General features: G+C 36.0%; 1 protein-coding gene across 3 annotated transcripts; it reads left to right on the forward strand.

The window, feature by feature from the left end:
* Positions 1 to 1,543: 1,543 nt before the first annotated feature.
* LOC110094960 lies at positions 1,544 to 16,336 on the forward strand. Of its 3 annotated transcripts, none has more exons than XM_028698284.1 (6): positions 1,544 to 1,609; positions 1,708 to 1,970; positions 2,075 to 2,216; positions 2,310 to 2,468; positions 2,538 to 2,961; positions 15,011 to 16,336. In XM_028698284.1, the coding sequence occupies exons 3-6, from the start codon at positions 2,100 to 2,102 to the stop codon at positions 16,198 to 16,200; spliced, it is 1,890 nt and encodes a 629-aa protein (XP_028554117.1). In that variant the 5' UTR covers positions 1,544 to 1,609; positions 1,708 to 1,970; positions 2,075 to 2,099; the 3' UTR covers positions 16,201 to 16,336. The 3 variants fall into 3 exon arrangements, with proteins under 3 accessions (XP_028554117.1, XP_020675976.1, XP_028554118.1); XM_020820317.2 differs by having other exon boundaries at positions 2,145 to 2,216; XM_028698285.1 differs by lacking the exon at positions 1,544 to 1,609 and having other exon boundaries at positions 1,616 to 1,970; positions 2,145 to 2,216.
* The last annotated feature ends 1,689 nt before the right edge of the window (positions 16,337 to 18,025 follow it).

Below are 18,025 nucleotides of genomic sequence, written 5' to 3' on the forward strand. Positions count from 1 at the left end.
AATGATATAAAATATTAAATTATGATAAACTATAGAAGGATTAATTAATATATAGATATTGATGCATATATATTTTTATATGATTTATAATATATTGTTATCTTTTATCATGCATTAATTTCAGCTGTAATACATACAATCTGAGGGAATGTTTCTTGTGCCAAATTAAAGAATCCCAATCAAAATTAGGTTCATTAAAAAAAATTCTCAGCATAATAGTCTTTGCAAGCCCATATGCCCTTTTTATCCCAGATTAAGTTATTAATTTTATCTTTGTTGATAATATATCTGACAATTTTTACCTTAAACCCTTAGGCATAGGCATTCATTTACATATATTTAAAATTTCACTGCATTTGGAGGTCATTTTGTCTGTCCTTTACTAAACCCAAGAATCATGTACATAATTGATACCGTCGGTTGAAGATAGAACTATCTGACGGCTTGTAAGACATTGGGGAGATAGTTTGTCGAGTTAGTTATAGATTTCAATGTGAAAAAAAGTATTGATAACATAACAATACTAATAATGAAATAACATTTGTTTATACATTGAAAGTTTATTTATGAAGTTTCTTTATTAGAATTTGGGACAATTAATGGTCATCATTAGTAATAAATTAATTTATTAGTGAGGTGATAATAGTTTTGAGTTTTCGCTTTCCCAAATACTAATAGATCATCTGCATAGAGAAGGTGTGATAGCTGAAAATCATTCAATTTGAACCCCTCAAAAGCCCCAATCTGATTTTTATTCTCAAGAAGACATGAAAGAGAATCTATAATAATACATGAGAGATACAGACTGATAGGGCAGCCTTGCCTGAGTCCGAACGATGATGGAAAAAAAAAAAATCATTTATTGCATAAACCAAGACTGTGTTGGGTAATGAAAACCATTTGACTATTATGAGTGATAAAGGGCATGATGAGTTTCAACGGGATAGCCAACAACTTTGCAATAATTTTATAAAAAAATATTGCAGAAACCAAGAAGTCTAAAATCAGTGCACAAAATTTTTGGGATAGTAATTTAAAAATGGGCTTTCTTAATTTTGAAACTAAGTTGAAGAGGAGCTATCAAATTCATTCCCAAATCTACTTATAGTCATACCTACTCGTTTGATTATTAATTCGATGACCATTAATTATCCCAAATTCTGATAAAGAAACTTCATAAATAAACTATCTATATATAAACAAATACTATTTCATTATTATTATTATTATATTATCAATATTTTTTCTCACACTGAAATCTATAGCTAACCCGACAAATAATCTCCCCCAACGTCTTCCAAGCCGTCAGATAGTTCTATCTTCAACCGACGGTTGTAGATCGCCTCGATATTCACGCTAGAATTTATCATTTTATTCTCCCACTTTAATTAAATGCATGAACAAAAAGTCAATTTCGTCCTCTTCAATCTCTCCCGAGAAGAAAAGGTTACGGAAGGTACTCACCAAACTGTAGGGGCAAATCTGTAAATGCGCTCTCAGATGCTATCATGCATTTAATGCAGTTTTTTTGTTCTCAATTTTTATGCTTACTAAATCAAATCCCCTGTCCTCCTCTGTTTGGGGCAGCGGATCGCTGCCGTGCCGACTGGTCCGCCACTCTCTCTCTCTCTTATATCTATAGGAATTCTCTCTCTAGAGGCTCTCTTCATCTGCGTTTGAGCTTTTTCCTTTTGTTTTTTTGGGCAGCTGTGGGACTGACGCAAAGGGACAACAGAGAACAGGAAAAAGAAAGGAAAGGCGGTATCTTGAGGCCTGCAAAGTTATTCTTATTATTATTTTTTAGTTACTCAGATTCCCTTCTTCTTCTCTTTCCCCATCCTTTTCTGTCGCTCCGCCGTTCTCGCCGGTGGCTGAATGGGAATCTGTCGGAGAAACCGCCTCGTATTCACGCCTTCTTTTCATCTTTGTCTCTTCGGATGCGATCATGGCTTCAGTTTTATGCATTAAAGGTCTCTTTTTGATCTCTAATCAGCTAACGTACCTGCAAAATCTTTCTTTTTTGGCATTTTGATGAAAATTTTATTTGTTTCAATATCTTTGATTTCGGTTTTAGATTCTCCGGGCAAAGTTTGCGTGATATGATGTTGAGGAGCGGGGATTTGAATCTCAACCGTTCCGTGCAGGCTTTTGGGGATTCGACGATGGAAAGATTAAAGCAGGCAATGCTTCAGCATGAAGTCATATTCAGGAATCAGGTTCGTTGGTTTCTTCTCATTGCAGTGATGCCGCGGGATTAAAAATTGCTAATTTTGATAATGAGTGTTTTGAGGTTCTTTGTAATGCTCTAGGTTTGTGAGCTTCATCGGCTCTACTGGACTCAGAAGAATTTGATGAATGAGCTTCGAGTGAAGGTGTTCCATACAGATGGCCCAAGTAGCTATTCATGGCTAAATAAGGAGTCGGAGGAGAAGAAAAACGCATTCTCTAAGTCCTCTCGAGCCAAAGAGGTAAAATTTATTTAACCAGACAGTTAAGTTCGCTGGTTTGTTGTGGCGCTAAAGGAGAAATATTTGCAGAGTTCGCTGGCTGGAAATGCGGGTGTTTTCGAAGCGTTTAAGGACAACACCGCTGATTTGTTAAAAAATCATGAGCGAGAGTTTAGCCTTCACCTTTTTGCTGATAATTTTATCAGAAATAAGGGCGAAAATCCGGCCTTCCATCATCGGGTTGGCAACTTTGGTTGTAAGGGTGTTATTGATCTGGAGAGTTCAACAGAGTTGGAGTTTCACGTGGTGACAAATAATCAGGTTTTTTCTGGTGGTTGTAGAGCTCCAACGCATAATGGTGCAGGCTTGTTTGGGGCACAGGCAAGTGTTCCTTGTGCTCTGGTTACCTCAAGTATGATAGGAAATGATAAGAATCGAATGGTTTCTGTGATTCATTTGAGTGAGGGGCATGGAGGACAATTGCAAGAACAGAAGTCTGCTCTTCCCTATGTTGGTGAGTTTCTTATAAAGTTAGGCTCAGTTAATTACATATTTATTTATCCAGGCATACAATTCCCTCTATAGTTCAGTAATTGTGATTGTTTGTAAAGGGACAAATTACATCTTCTTAGTTGGCCACAGGAGGATGAAACTTTACAGAATTTTGGGAATTTATGATGAACTTCTAAATTGTTATAGGTAATATCTGTGGTGAAGATAGAATCATAGAATTAATAGAATGAAATCTATCAATTTTATATCCTTACTTTATCAATGTAGTTCTTTTTGTTTATCATTTCTTCTTCTTCAGAGTATTATTCTATTTATGACTTTGTTTACAAATGTTATAATCTAATAATCTATTGGCTAGTACTTCTGTTCATTCAGTTATATTTTCACTCCAGTCATATTACTACATGCTTTAGAGATCTGCTATGTTTTTTTTCCTCAGAGTTCTAACATTCTTTATGAACTTGCTGTGTAGTCATCTTTAATGTATTTTCTGTTCAATCTCTCCTTTTTTCCCCTAAATGACTTTGTTTTCATCAATGGGCTTTATGAAATCAACTTGTTGCTCCATTGATGCTTTAAATGCTTAATGAGAAGCTGTTTTCATAGACAAATATCCAGATATTTAACATATCTAATACAGGGCTAGGGACTTCAGTTTTGTGGCCATCATATTGGATTTTTCCTACTCTTTCCTTCTAACAACTATCATCGGTGAACTCCATAATGCAGTTCATATGCCAACACCAGCTTTAGCCCAAATTCCCTAACAGTGAATGGTAATTGAAATTGGTCAGTTTATGAAATTAAGACAACATCCAATGAATAGGAGCAACTTTGGAACTTTTGAATGTCAAAATTAATAGCCATGAACTAAAACATATCGACTATGTTAGTTTTGTGTGGAATCTGATTGTGTTGATCAATTGGGTTGTACTGTTGACTCTGATCTCAATTCCGTCAGTTGAACTCGATGAGGGGCTCGTTGGGGGGTTGCCGGGTGATTGCATGCCCTCTGCTAGGGGGTTCGGGGGCTTCGCCTTGAACATAATTCTTCTGTTTGAGTTTTTCCACATTATATCCTTATGTTCTTTTCTGCTATTTTTTTCTTGGTTGTTTCAATGCACGGTTTACTTCCAGCAGATTCAGCCACTAATAACTTTTAAATATGATTCATCCCCAGCAAGTCAAAAGTCTCTGCAAAGCAAAACTTTTCCTAGTTTTGCTTAAATATACTGTGTTTCTCATGTCGCATGCTTTAATACTGTGCACTATTTCTTTCTTATGTTGTAATGTCAGGTCATTACTATATATTTTTTGTGCAACCTTTTGCACAAAATTCATGCTGTTTTGTAGATTCCCAGTTTGAATTTTTGTTAAAATTAATGTCCATTTATTTTATTTAATATGATATTCAAGATATTGATTTTGGCATTCAATAGCCTCCTAATACTATGCGAACCCCACCCCTTCTCTGTGATTCTGAATGGTAATTGTGTCTTATTTTAATGCGATTCTATTCTTCTTAAAGTTTACTCCAAAGGTGGAACTAGCTCTTTTTGCAGGTTGGGTAAAATTTTAACTAATAAAATTATATAATGATTAGATGAATATAAGTACATAAAATTAGTGCTTCTAGAGGAAAGACACGAACAACTGGTAAGATAATACTACCAAATTTATAAGAGAAAAAGATAAACAGACAAGAATGTAAAAGTTATGGACTTTTATCTTAATTACTTAAACGGCCAGCCCATTGAGGATAAAAGGATTAAATTGGGCATTTTTTGGTCAGGATTGAGCAAAATTGTAAACTGAGGGGGGTAAACTCTTGAAAACTAGCATCTTCTTTAAGAAAAAAAAAAACTTTGAGGGTGGGCAAGATCCAATGTGGTTCCACCCATGGCCTCATCATCATTGATTCCTGAATTTCTTAGCCTTTTGCTCAGAATTCAACTTATTTTGCAGAATCTCATTTTTGACATTTTGTTTGCCCCAGCAATACATCTTTGTATTGACTTCATATCTGGCATTTGCATTAATGCATTTTTCTTTTTTACTTTTGCAATATATAAGCCAATGCTGACACTCGATCGCATGTCGTGACTGGGGAGTTGAAGTTCCCCAACCGTTGAGCCTTGGGCTGAGTGGCTAATACATTTTATTTTACTCGATTGTCGTGAACTGTGAGTCCCTGAGTTTGGCTAGCACTTGATAGCATGCTAATCACACCTTTGCCAGACTCGGTTCACTTTTGCACAAACAACCAACCTTCCCTGAAATTTGCTCTGTGGTCTAAAATGAGTTCAATTTGGTTCTTTTCCTACTGTACTTATCTTCATCCTTGAGCTGGTACGTTAGCTGATTAGGACCAAAAAGATACCTTTAATGCATAAAACTGAAGCCATGATCGCATCCGAAGAAACTGAGATGAAAAGAAGGCGTGAATACGAGGCAGCTTCTCCTACATATTCCCATTCAGCCACCGACGAGAATGGCGGAGCGATAGAAAAGGATGGGGAAAGAGAGGAAGAAGGGAATTTGAGCAACTTAAACATAATGATAACAATAACTTTGCAGGACTCAAGATACCGCCTTTCCTTTCTTTTTCCTGTTCTCTGTTGTCCCTTTGCGTCAGTCCCACAACTGCCAAAAACAAAAGGAAAAAGCTCAAACACAGATGAAGGTAGCCTCTAGAGAGAGAATTCATATAGATAAGAGAGAGAGAGAGAGAGAGAGAGAGAGAGAGAGAGAGAGAGAGAGAGAGTGAGTGAGTGATGGACCAGTCGGCATGGCAGCTGCTCCAAATAGAGGAGGACAGGGGGTTTGATTTAGTAAACATCAATATTGAGAAAAAAAAGTGATGTTAAGACGACACGGGAGTTGACTCAGTTTGGGAGCTCTTTTAGGGTTTCTTTTTTTCCTCTTCTCTGCTGCTTTGCACCGCCCTTCTCCATGGACCCTTCACTTCCCATTTCTGATTTTCCCCCTTTGACCTCTGCTGCGGGACCTTCTTCGCTTCCTGAACGCAACTGGTTATCTGCCTTTGCTCCTGAAGTCTCTTCGGCGACTGACCTTCAACTATCCCATTTTCCTCATGAACCATAAATTGTTCCTTTTTCTGGAGATAAATTGACCCAAGGAGCAGAAGATTGGATTCACTGCTTGGTGGGATATTCTATTTGCCGCATGCCTTTTTATGAAGCGTTTCTTGGAGCTGTTAAGAAAACTTGGAACCTGAAGGGATCGTTGCAGATGCTTTCTCTCAGCGATGGCTTTTTTCTGTTCAGGTTTGCTTGCTCGGAAGATTTAGATTTGGTTTGGTCTAGAGGAGTGTGGTTCCTCCTTGGTAAACCCTTCATCATGCAAAAATGACACCCTAAGTTTAAGCCGAAAAGAGAAAACTTATCTTCAGTCCCCATTTGGATAAAGATTCATGATCTTTCTCTTGCATGCTGGAATTCGGAAGGTATCTCTAGGATTGCAAGCAAAGTTGGTGTTCCCCTTACTGCAGATGCTCTCACTGTTAAAAAAACTCGCCTCACATATACTTGGGTATGTGTGTTGGTGGACAGCAATTTGAAATACCCATAAGAAATTTTGGTTTATTTGGATGGCGATGTTGTTGCTCTGAAAGTACAATACGAATGGAGACATACTCCCTGCGACCACTATAAGTCTCTTGTTCACTACTCCTCTCTATGTCCTTCTAAACCGCAAGCTGAAGAACACGACAATTCCACATCTATTGTGCACATGAATCACCCCCCGAGAGGAAGAAGCCACAGTCGGAATTTCAGAAAACATCATCCCTCATCTCAACCAGAAAAAACCAAAACTCTTCTGCCATTCAGACTCAAGCTGAACTCGTTACGGACTCCATTCCCTTGGTCTCTAACCCTACGCCATCAAAAATATTAAATAAATCCTCCGTCTCTAACAGTCTTGGGCTTCCACCTCAATACCAACCCCACTCTCCTCCCCCTCCACAACACAATTGCAGCATCACTACCTCTCTTGATAATCCCCCTTCCAAGCCCAATACCATTCCCACTCCTAACATCCCCTGTTTTTTGGAGGCTGGCCAGATCCCAGCTGGACATATCCCAAACCTTAACTCTCCCATGGAAGAGGCTTCTTCTTCTTCAACTAGTGCTTCTAAAAGCCAGGACGCTATCTCCCCTCCGGGAGTCATCTATCCTAATAAATTTGAAGTCTTGCAATCTCAGTCGGAGCTAGCCAAGCCTCCGGATTTTTCTAAATGTGTTGAAATGGTTAATGAAGCGGTGAATAAAAATCAATAGTCTAAAGCAAATTCACAACAATCTTCTTTCTATGCTGTGGTAAAGAAATCTGCTAGGGGTAAGCTGACTAAGAAGGCCCCTTCAAACTCAAATTCCTGTTGTTTTTACCGCCTATTGCAATTTTGAATGTCAGGGGATTTAATCGCCTTGACAAAGTTCCGTGTTGCAAGCGTTTGGTTAATTCTTTTAATTTGGATCTATTATGTATTTTGGAGGCTAGAATTCATTCTTCCTCTCTAAAAAGTCCTTTTTTGAAGAAGCTCACTCTGTTTTTTCCCAATGAACAAAGCTGTAACAATTTTGATCTCTCCACTTAGGGCAGGATTTGGATCAAATGGAATGCTAGCAAAATTAATTTCACCTCTGCTCATATCTCTACTCAGCTCATTTCTGGTTTTGTTTCGGTTGGTTCTCTTCCTCCTTTCTTTCTCATGACTATCTATGCCTCTAATAGTTGTGCTGAGAGAAAGGATTTTTGGGCCCTCATTTCTCAAGTCACTCCTCATCAGAATATTCCATGGATTCTTATGGGTGACTTTAACTATTGCCGGTTTATCTCGAAAAAGCTAGGGGGCTCGCCCATCTCTCAAGGGTCTTTAGCTGATTTTAATAATATGATCTTTGATAATTGCTTAAGAGATCTCCAATATGTTGGTAGCTCTTTTACCTGGTATAATCAGCGTATTGACAATCCGATTTATATTAAGCTTGATAGGGCTATGGTCAATAATGCTTGGTTTAATGTTTATCCAAGTTCTTACTGCTCTATTCAAAGTCCCTCTTGTTCTGACCACTGTCCATTGATTCTTCATTCTGGAATTGCTTCTGCATCATCACAAGGTTTCTTTTTAAAAACTACTGGGCTAAATTTGACAAGTATTGGACTCTTCTTCTTGCGGTCTTTTCAAAACTCTCTGACGGTAATCCTTTGTCATCTCTCTGCACCTCTCTTAAGCAGCTCAAACTTAGTATTAAGAAGGAAACCTAGGTAAACTCTTCTATTATTAACCTTCACCTTGATGAGTTAAATAAGCAGCAACAGGTTTGCCTGGAGAAGCTCTATGACAATCCTAATGATTCACTTCTATCAGCCTCTCTGAAAGGTATTAATCAAAAGGTATCTGAGATCACTAGTATTCTTGCCTCCTGGGTTATTCAAAGAGCCAAAGTCAAGTGGCTCAAGCATGGTGAAGAGGATTTAAAGTTTTTGTTTGCAAAAATTCATAGCCAGCAAGGTAACTCTAGAGCTGCTGTGAATCTCCTGGCCTCATTCCCTGACTTGGATAGAAGTGAGGTTGTTAATTACATTATTCAACATTTTCAAACAGTTTATAATCCTCCTCCTTCTAACTTGGAGATTGGTATGTTCCCAATTGGTACTGCACTCCCAGATAACTTCATAGTTTCTTTATCCTTACATGTTTCAGATCAGGAGATTAGAACGGCTGTTTTTTCGGGCTCTTCCACTTCAGCCCCGGGCCCAGATGGTTTTAATTTTCACTTCTATAAAATTAGTTGGCATATCATTGGACCCAAGGTTTGTAAAGCAATCAAATCCTTCTTCATTAAGGGTTATATTCCTAGTGGTGTTAAAGCAACTGCTTTAGCTCTCATTCCAAAACATAACAAAGATGAATCTGTCACTGCTTTTAGACCTATAGCTTTTTGCACCCTCTTTACAAAATTATTGCAAAAATCATTGCCAATAGACTTATGCCTATTATGCCTTTGATTGTTAGACATAATCAATCCGGTTTTGTTAAGTCTAGAGTATCCACTGATAATATTTTACTTGCAAATGAAACCATTGCTTATGCTAGGAATAGGGGTGGTTCCAAATACTTTTGTGCTAAATTTGACATCCGCAAAGCTTTTGACACTGTCTCTAGGGATTTTTTTGTTAGCTAGACTGACTCAGAAAGGTTTTCCTAGCTCCTTTGTGAGTTGGATCAAATATTGTATTTTAGACATGAACTTCTCTATCTTGATAAATGGTGCTCTTGAGGGCTATTTCTCTTCGTCAACTTGTTTAAGGCAAGGATGTCCCCTAAGTCCATACCTTTTTTGTTTGGTGATGGATGCTTTCTCTACTCTTGTTAATGATGGTGGTTTTAAATGGATAAATATGGAGGGTTTCTCATTATCCCATTTACTCTATGTCGATGACGTGCTCATTTTTGAAAAAACCACTACTGAGAATTGCAATAATCTTTCTAAGATTCTTAAAACTTTTTCAAATGCTTATGGGCTTCATGTGAATCTTGACAAAAGTTGCGTCATGTTCCCTAGGAATGTAAACAACTAGGATGATATTTCTTATGCCATCTCCATTCATAATACTAGTCTTAAGATTACTTATATGGGGATTTCTTTGTCTTTCAAGAGCCTCAAAGTTGCTGATTTTTTACCTCTCACTGGCAGCATCACTAAAAAGCTCTCATGTTGGAAGGCTAATATGCTATCTTTTGCTGGACGTTTATAGTTTTTTAGATAAACCATCCTTAATTCTATCGCTTACTGGATTCGTGGTATCATTTTGCCCAAATATGTTATCAAATTCTTTAAGAAAGTATGTTCTAAATTCCTCTTTTTTGGTGATTCCAATGCTAGTAAGAAAATCCATATGGTATCTTGGAAAAATGTATGTAAGCCCAAACTGCATGGGGTCTCGGCCTTCCCTCATTAACTGTCATTCAATATGCTTTTAACTGCTCAATTCTATTAAGAATGTACAATATGGCTTCTCCTTTCTCCTGTTGGTTATTTAGACGATGTATTTCCCCTTGGCGCCCCCACCTTTTAATGCATCCAGGTTTTGGACAAGGTTTAAAATTGCGTAATCGAGTATTGAGGCATTTTTTGTTCGTGAGCCGAGGCGTAAGCCTCAAGGCGTTTTGAGGCGTAACCCTCAAAATTAAAATAATTGCGTAAATATAAAATGATAAATTTTGTATATACTAATGAGTAAATAAGATATAAAATATAAAAAATGTTACTTACAACATCTTTGAGAATAAATAACAATGACATATCATATAAGAACTCATAAGTCATCAACACTATCATCAGTCATCACTAAGGGGGTCTTCATTTGAATCATCATTATGATGAAATGCTCTCTCTTCTTTTTCCTCTCCTATAGAGTCCAATGTCTCCCAATCAGCTCCTTCTTCCTCATTATCAGTTATCTTCTTCTTCCCTAAATATTTTTTAATAATATCATAATGAATAATAGTGTAATACATTAATAAAAGTCTAAGAAAAGAAAACTATATTATTTATATACCTTTTTTGATTTATTATTGAGTTGTAGTGGATGTAGATGCTTTAAGACCATTAAAGAAATCAACATTCATTTTATAATTCAGACGGCATCACTTCAACTTCACCATCTACAAACTACTCATCATCAAATGCCACATCCTCACAATGCAAAGGATCTTCATCATCCAGTAATTTTTTTCTTCAAATTTCAATATCTGAGTCTCCTATTATATATAATGTACACCAGTGAATTCATCCTCAATATCGTCAAGCGATTTCTCCTCTTTGTATGTACTTGGTTGTATGTACTCTAATTTTTTTCAGAGCTATATGAAGAGCATGTCAAGCCCAAAACATTCACAACAAAACGCTACAATTCTGGAGTCCCATCATCAAATGGAATCCATCACTCAACTAATATTTATATAAGAAAGTTTAATTAGTGCAAAAAATAACTTTAAAATAAATATTTAAACATTAAATAAAATCACCTGGAGATCGTTTGGTAATTGTATTCTTTGCTTATTATAATCCAAAAAGCCTTCTTTGTTCCTAAAACATATCAATTGCAAGTCAGCATTTGATCTTTTAGTTGCATCACTTATTAGCCGATCCATGCAATGATACGATTCCAACTTTATTTCAGGGTTTGTAGACTTGTTCTCTGCATATTGATACTGATGATTTAAGTAATAGCCAGCTGCATGTAACTGCCGGTAAAGCTGTAGCTCCCATCTATCATCATAATATTTCAAATTTTCCTAATGCTTCCCTCATTGCCTCCTAAGTTGGAGGCAATTATCTCTTTGGCTTCATTCATGACATTATAGATGAAAACTATTGCAGTCTTCTTCTCGGCATCCACCATCCTTAAAACATAAACTAAATATCTAGTGATTGTAATGGCATATAAGATACTTTGCCAAAATCTGTCATTTAAAACAATATTTTTAATCTCTTGCCCCTCAGCTTTGTTTGCCCAAGCACAACTAAACTATTGTGTAGATGTGAACATAGCCTCTAAAGGTTGTCTAGCATCCAATGTGATTTCAATGATGACTGATTTCAACTAACACTTACGATTTTTGGAACAACAAGTCTATGCTCTTTGGTGCGATGGGACAATGAGTCATAAAATTTTCACCTTTGTTCTTTCAGCAAACCAACCAGAAGGGTCCAGTACGAGGATTTAATGATTAGCTATAATAAAATGTTATTTGAAGTACCAGAAAGTTCTGTTATATGGTCAATTTGCAATATGTATAATTTCTCTATTCCTTTGTTATTCTGCAAGTGCAAGAAGTAAATATAAGAAATAAAAAATAAATATTAAAATTGGTGTTAAATTGAATACTAAGTTACTAACCTAATAAGCTAGTGTGATGTATAAAAATTTATGGTACTTATTAGGCATAAGGTTACACTTCTCTTTTAATAAAAGGGTGAACATATCTACATGTTCATTGCTTAAATAACTATCGCTTAATAACTCATCAATGTCAGTTCTAGAAATAAGAATATTATCAAAATAAAAGACAATATCGTCCCTGCTAAAAAGATAAACATAAAATACGCAAAAGGAGCAAAGAATACGAATAAAATATGCATATCATACGCATGTCATACGCATAATATACGTAAAATTAAAAAAAAATTGTGAGTTCATAACAGTTGCATTTTTTATCTTTGATTAAACTTTTTCAATCATTCATACATAAATTTTTTTTTCAGAACTCAGATTCAAAATACATTTGTAATTTATTATTTCATTTGCATAATCAGGAATTATTTCAATGTCATCGATTGGTAGTGGTTCATTTGGATTTGAGTATGAAATTAGTTGCATTTCGGTTGTGATTGACTCATTTTGGGGGATTGATTCATTTTGGGGGATTGACTCATTTCTGAATGAGATTTGAATATTTTGGGATTGGATTGGTTTATTGTAGGAATGTCTGATTTCTGTTTCTTATTGAAAGATGAAGAGTAACTAACGGATCGTTTATGAGAAAATATTTTGCTCTGATCAATATAATTATTGAGCTTGCCCTCAATAACTTCTATCCTTTCAACTAAATCTTCAAACTTTCTGCTCAGTCTACCTTCAAATTCAAGAAAGAGTTTTGTGCAGGTTTTTTGGCAGAATTTGATTATTTTTTCTTGGAGAATCCAGTGTTTCAGCATAAAAACTAAAGTGTGGTTGCTGAAGAGATTGGTGGGGGTTTTGCTAAGAAGGTGGGGTATGATGGGGAGATTGGGGGGTTGATGGATGGATATTTCATGAGGGGAATCAGGGGATGAAGGGCTATCTGATATATATTTCTTGATGTTAACCAGATCAATTTCAGCTTGGGAAACTCCCTAGAGGCTATAAAAATCTGCAAAAAAATTTGTATGTCAGCAAAATCTTATTCTTTATAGATGTATTAATTAAAATTTGATATAAGATATACCTGACTTTTTCTTAGATAAATAAATAAATTAGTGACCACCTCTGTAGTATATGCAATATCATCGACCCATCGAAGAAAACGGTGCCTTTTGTCAGCATACATAGGAGCATGAATAGTATGCTCAAGTAACCAAATCTACATAAGATGAAAGAAAATTTTAGCAAATGAATTATAAAAATTAAATAAAATTTCTAATGAATTTAGCAGTTAGCACTCACAATTAGCAGAGGTATAAAATCGTTGATGTAACCTGCTTCTTATTTAAAATCTTGGAGGATGGCTTATTAAACTCTCCAACTAAAAATTTTCTAATCGACCCTGGATAGTTTATTGACAAAAAATCATCTTCATTAATTGCTATTCTTTGAAGCAACCGAGGGGTTTTAAAGTTATTAAGTTAAAAAAGTAAAATTGAACATAAATACATAATAAAAGTTGTTAACACAATCTTGGGGGGGGGGGTTGCTTGTTCAACTCTAGCATGTATGCCTTAATTTTCAATGATCTAATTGATGTATGTGCTAAGAAAAGTCAAAATATTTCTTCTCATTTATTTGGCAGACCAGTATGTAGGGTCACTTCATCAACAATGAAAGGAATAGACCGACCTTTTAGAATAAAGCATTGCTTTGAAATATTCCACATTGAGACCAGCTCATAAATAAGTGGAACATTTTGCTCAAACCCAAGAAATTGTGAAAATTGTATGATCTTTAAATGGTTCAATTTGTCCACGACTTCAGGAGAAATTTGCTGAACAAAATTATCATAGATTGTTCGAAAGTCGAAACATAGTATCGATAGGTAATAGGACGAATATATATATGAAAAATCAAGGTTAAAATATATAAAATAAGTAAAAAATATACGCATAACATACACATAGAATACACACAACATACGCATAATATATGCATAGAATACGCACAACATACGCACAAGTATGCACAGTATACGCACAACATACGCATAGAGTACTCAGTGTTTATGCACAGCGTACGTACATCCTACGCGCAACATTGACACAAAGTACTCTATTTTAAAAGTTTGTTAGAGTTTCGAGAAGGAACGCATACGCGTAGCGTATGTATAAAATACGAAAAATTTCAAAACCCTAAACACATATGCATTGCATAAGCATGAAATACGCATAACTTGAACAAAAAACATGCCAGCAAATTATCTTTCTCTTTGGGGGTGACGACATCTGAGAAGGAACTGAGTGAATGCTTGAAATTGCTCCAGAGTGAATGCTTGAAACGTATGCCGGAAGTTTAAAACCAAAAAGCTACGTGAACTGTGAAATTTTTCTGCCATTTTACCTTTACCATGGTTTAAATGTTGGAGCCTCTGTTCCCGCGGGCCGGTCTTGCTTGGATTAACTGTACTAGTCTAACATTTTGTTCAATGGAGATTAAAAAAAAAAAAAAATTATGTTCAATGGAGATAAGAAAGCCAACTATCTTCTTTGTTGGATCATCTAGCAGGTCACCAACCCTAGTAATAGTTATTGAATTCGTCTTGAGGTCTCTAGTTTTCTATTTTCATTCCCTGGCCTTTAATGGTCATTGGTGGCCACCCAATAGATAAATCTATAGATGACAGTAGCCAAAATAACTGCAAACCTCCTGCAATCTACCAATCACTTCTCCGACCTCCTCTATATCTTATTGATTGAAAGAGAAGAATGAGTAATGAAATGCAACTACTAATTTCTTCTACTTTTATAAGTGAATATGTAGTAGTAGATATGAAGGACTAGGTGTATATATATGATCTCTAGTTTGGTAACAAACAAATCTGAAAGATTCATGGATTTAAAATTACTTTGAAATCAAACTTAGATGAGACAAACATGGGAAAATTGAGCTCAACACATATTGCCCTTTTATTGGTTCTTTTAAATAAGGCCTACTCCACATTCCACCATCCTCGTCATCATTTCTTTTCTTCAATTATGCCCTTTGATTTATGTTACTTGGACTCAGGACAACACTTTATACCACTCTCTCTATCTACTTTTTTTTTACAGGAATCGGGGAATCTTGCATCGATGCTTCTGTTAACAAACCACGAAAGAAGCAACAAGCCAGTCCCATGCTTTTTGACCTTAATGTACCACTTGAAGATGACTGCTCTCATGATCTGAAAGCAATACTAGAGCAGGAGAAAACCAACTGCAGCCCAGGAGAGACTTCATTTGCACCTAAAACTCCATTTTCTGATGTTCCTGCAAAAATTTCATGTGAAAATAGTACTAGTTACTTGATTTGTCATGGTAAAGATTCAAAATCTGATTGTTCACTCAATTCGAAGCTGGCCCATAACACTACAGATGATAAGATTGATATTGTGTCTGGTTGTCAGATCCAAGCAGAGTTCAGTAAAGGATCTACAGACTCTAGTGATCAAGGTTTTCTTACCATAAATTCAAAGTCCATTTCCTCTATGGACCTATATAAAGAAGTAAAAGATAATGTAGATTCTTCAGGTGAAAAACTAAGATCTTCATCACATAGTGATATTAAAAGGCAGGATTCAAACGTAACTTCCAGCAACAGTAATAAGGATTCGGTAACCAAACCAACCAATCATGAGGGGAGTGAAGAAGATACTTCATCAAGCCATGCTATAGTTCAGGTTGAGTTTGTTCCTTCCAGAAACTTTTTTACTGAATGCAATTCTCATGGAATAAGTAGAAATAATGAATTTTCCAACGCTGATGATTCTGTAACCACTCAGCTAAACTCCTCACTAAATGAAGAGTCTTTAGAATGGGATACCGCCATTGTAGCGGCAGCCAAAGCTCTAATGAGTATTCCTCTAGTATGTTCTGCGATTCCTGCAGACCAGTCTGATGGGATCAATACGAGCAATCTTCCCCAGTACTCATCTGATTCTTTCGAGCGCATGACACTGCAGCTATGTGAGGTCCAAAATGAAGATTGCTCTATCTTAGAGCCACCTAATGTGAATGAAACAGTGAAGAATGAGAGAGCCGTTAGGCTGAGAAGAGGGAGGGGCTTCAGAGATTTTCAGAAAGAGATATTGCCTGGATTAGTAACTCTCTCCAGGCATGAAATTTGTGAAGACCTGCATAATATTGGTTACAAGCTCAGGAGAGTGAGATCAAGAAAAGCTGGAGATAACTGGTTTGTGCCAGCTACAAGTAGAAGGTCTAAGCTTTGTTCAGGACATAGAAGGCGCTTAAGTTCTTCATGATTTCAGGCTTGTGAATAAATCAGTGTACAGGCTCTATTACAGTTGAGCCATAGCCATAGTCTTTATGGTTTGTGCAGGAAGATTGAAGGAATATTGTTGGCTGTAGTTTTGTCTTTTTTTTTTCTTTGGAAATTGAGTGCCTGAGTACGAAATTATCTGATCATATGGATACATTTCTCTTGTTGTTCATCATAAAATTTGATTTAATTGAAATTATGAATTTTAGCTAAAAAAAAAACGAACCTCATAATTAAAGATGTATATATATTTTGATTTCATTGTAAATTATGAATTTTAGCTAAAATTAAAAAAAAAAACGAACCTCATAATTAAAGATGTATATATTTTTTGATTTCATTGTAAATTATGAATTGTAGCTAAAATTTGATAGAAAATAACAGAAATTCAAGTTTAAAAATAACTAAATATTTAATCTACATGAAAACATAAAATTTTGATTTAATATAAAAAAAGTTAGGATATAACTAAATCTAATATAAATCTATGAAATAGGTCATGAATCTACAAAAAGTTATAGATCTATGAAATAAAATTTGGATCTAACAAAAAAATATTATGAATATTTGTTAGAAGAATGCATTTGACCCTAAATAAAATACATAACTAAGGGCTTTGTTTATGAAAACGTTAAAACTCTAATTTTCAGAAGCCTAATAAAACAATTAACAGATGTAATCTTAAATTAAACTTTCCAAGAGGTATAAGAGGAGACTTAACTTTATATATGTGTAAGAATCAAAGAAATTAAACCTAAATTGATATTCAGAGTGAAAGGAGGTGAAAGGGGGCAAAAATTGTCCAATGAAAAAAAAAATTGCAAAATGGTAAAATGAGGTGTATGTAAACTTATCCTGGTCTTGGCTGGGGCTTTGACTACTAACCAAGAGGTCTTATATTGATAAAAATAGACCATCTAGAAGAATATATATATATATATATATATATATAAAACCCAACGAGTATAGTAGCCATGTAATCTCGGGTTCGAAACTACACGGCCGCGCACGTTAAGTCAGAAATTGGTCTTGAAACTTGTCTGGGGCTTGTTTGTTTGACGATGGAAGACCTTCACTAAGTGGCGTCAGGCGATGCGCACACACGGGACTCAATCCACGTAGCATGTTATGTGTCCGTTCGAAAACTCGTGCGTTCGAGATTTACGCCACATTGCGCGTGGTCGCAAGGATCGTTATCTACCAAGATGAATACGGTCGAATTCGTCAAGTTTGACTAGACGAAAATGCTATCTCCTCTCCTTGTCTCTTATCTCTTCTTCTTTCTCATTCTTTCTTCTCTTCTTGGCTTTTCTTCTGAGTCCCTTTCATGAGAAAATAGGTCTAATTTATAGGATTTCTAGATGCATAGCGGTAATAGGTGTGAGATCAGCAAGTAGCGGAGTGGGTCGATGGACCAGTGATTTGAATCCTTGGTTGGTGCACACGTTCGCACAGACATTTGATGGTCTTAATGATTGGAATTCGGCGATCTAGGCTCGTTGGATTCGTCTGCGTCGAGCCGTTCGATTCACTATAAGCTAGTCAAAATCGGACACCGTTTAGTTAACTCAAATTGTGGTCAAGTTTTCACAATCAGTGCTTCGGGTGGCTTGATTTTGGCTCAAAGTTGGGTTTGGATTGAGTTTGAATTTGGGTTCGTTTGGGGGTTCGTATTTCCGAGAACGCTCAGTTATAACTATAAGCCTCTGCTGAAAATCGGAGTTCGGGAGGTTCCCAGATTATAATTTTTGAAGTTTCCGGTTCAAATGTGCTTCAAGATTCGTGCTTGATCAAACTAATTTCTTGAA

Source organism: Dendrobium catenatum, unplaced genomic scaffold (genome assembly GCF_001605985.2).
Source record: "Dendrobium catenatum unplaced genomic scaffold, ASM160598v2 fragScaff_scaffold_1061, whole genome shotgun sequence".
NCBI classification, from domain to species: domain Eukaryota; kingdom Viridiplantae; phylum Streptophyta; class Magnoliopsida; order Asparagales; family Orchidaceae; genus Dendrobium; species Dendrobium catenatum.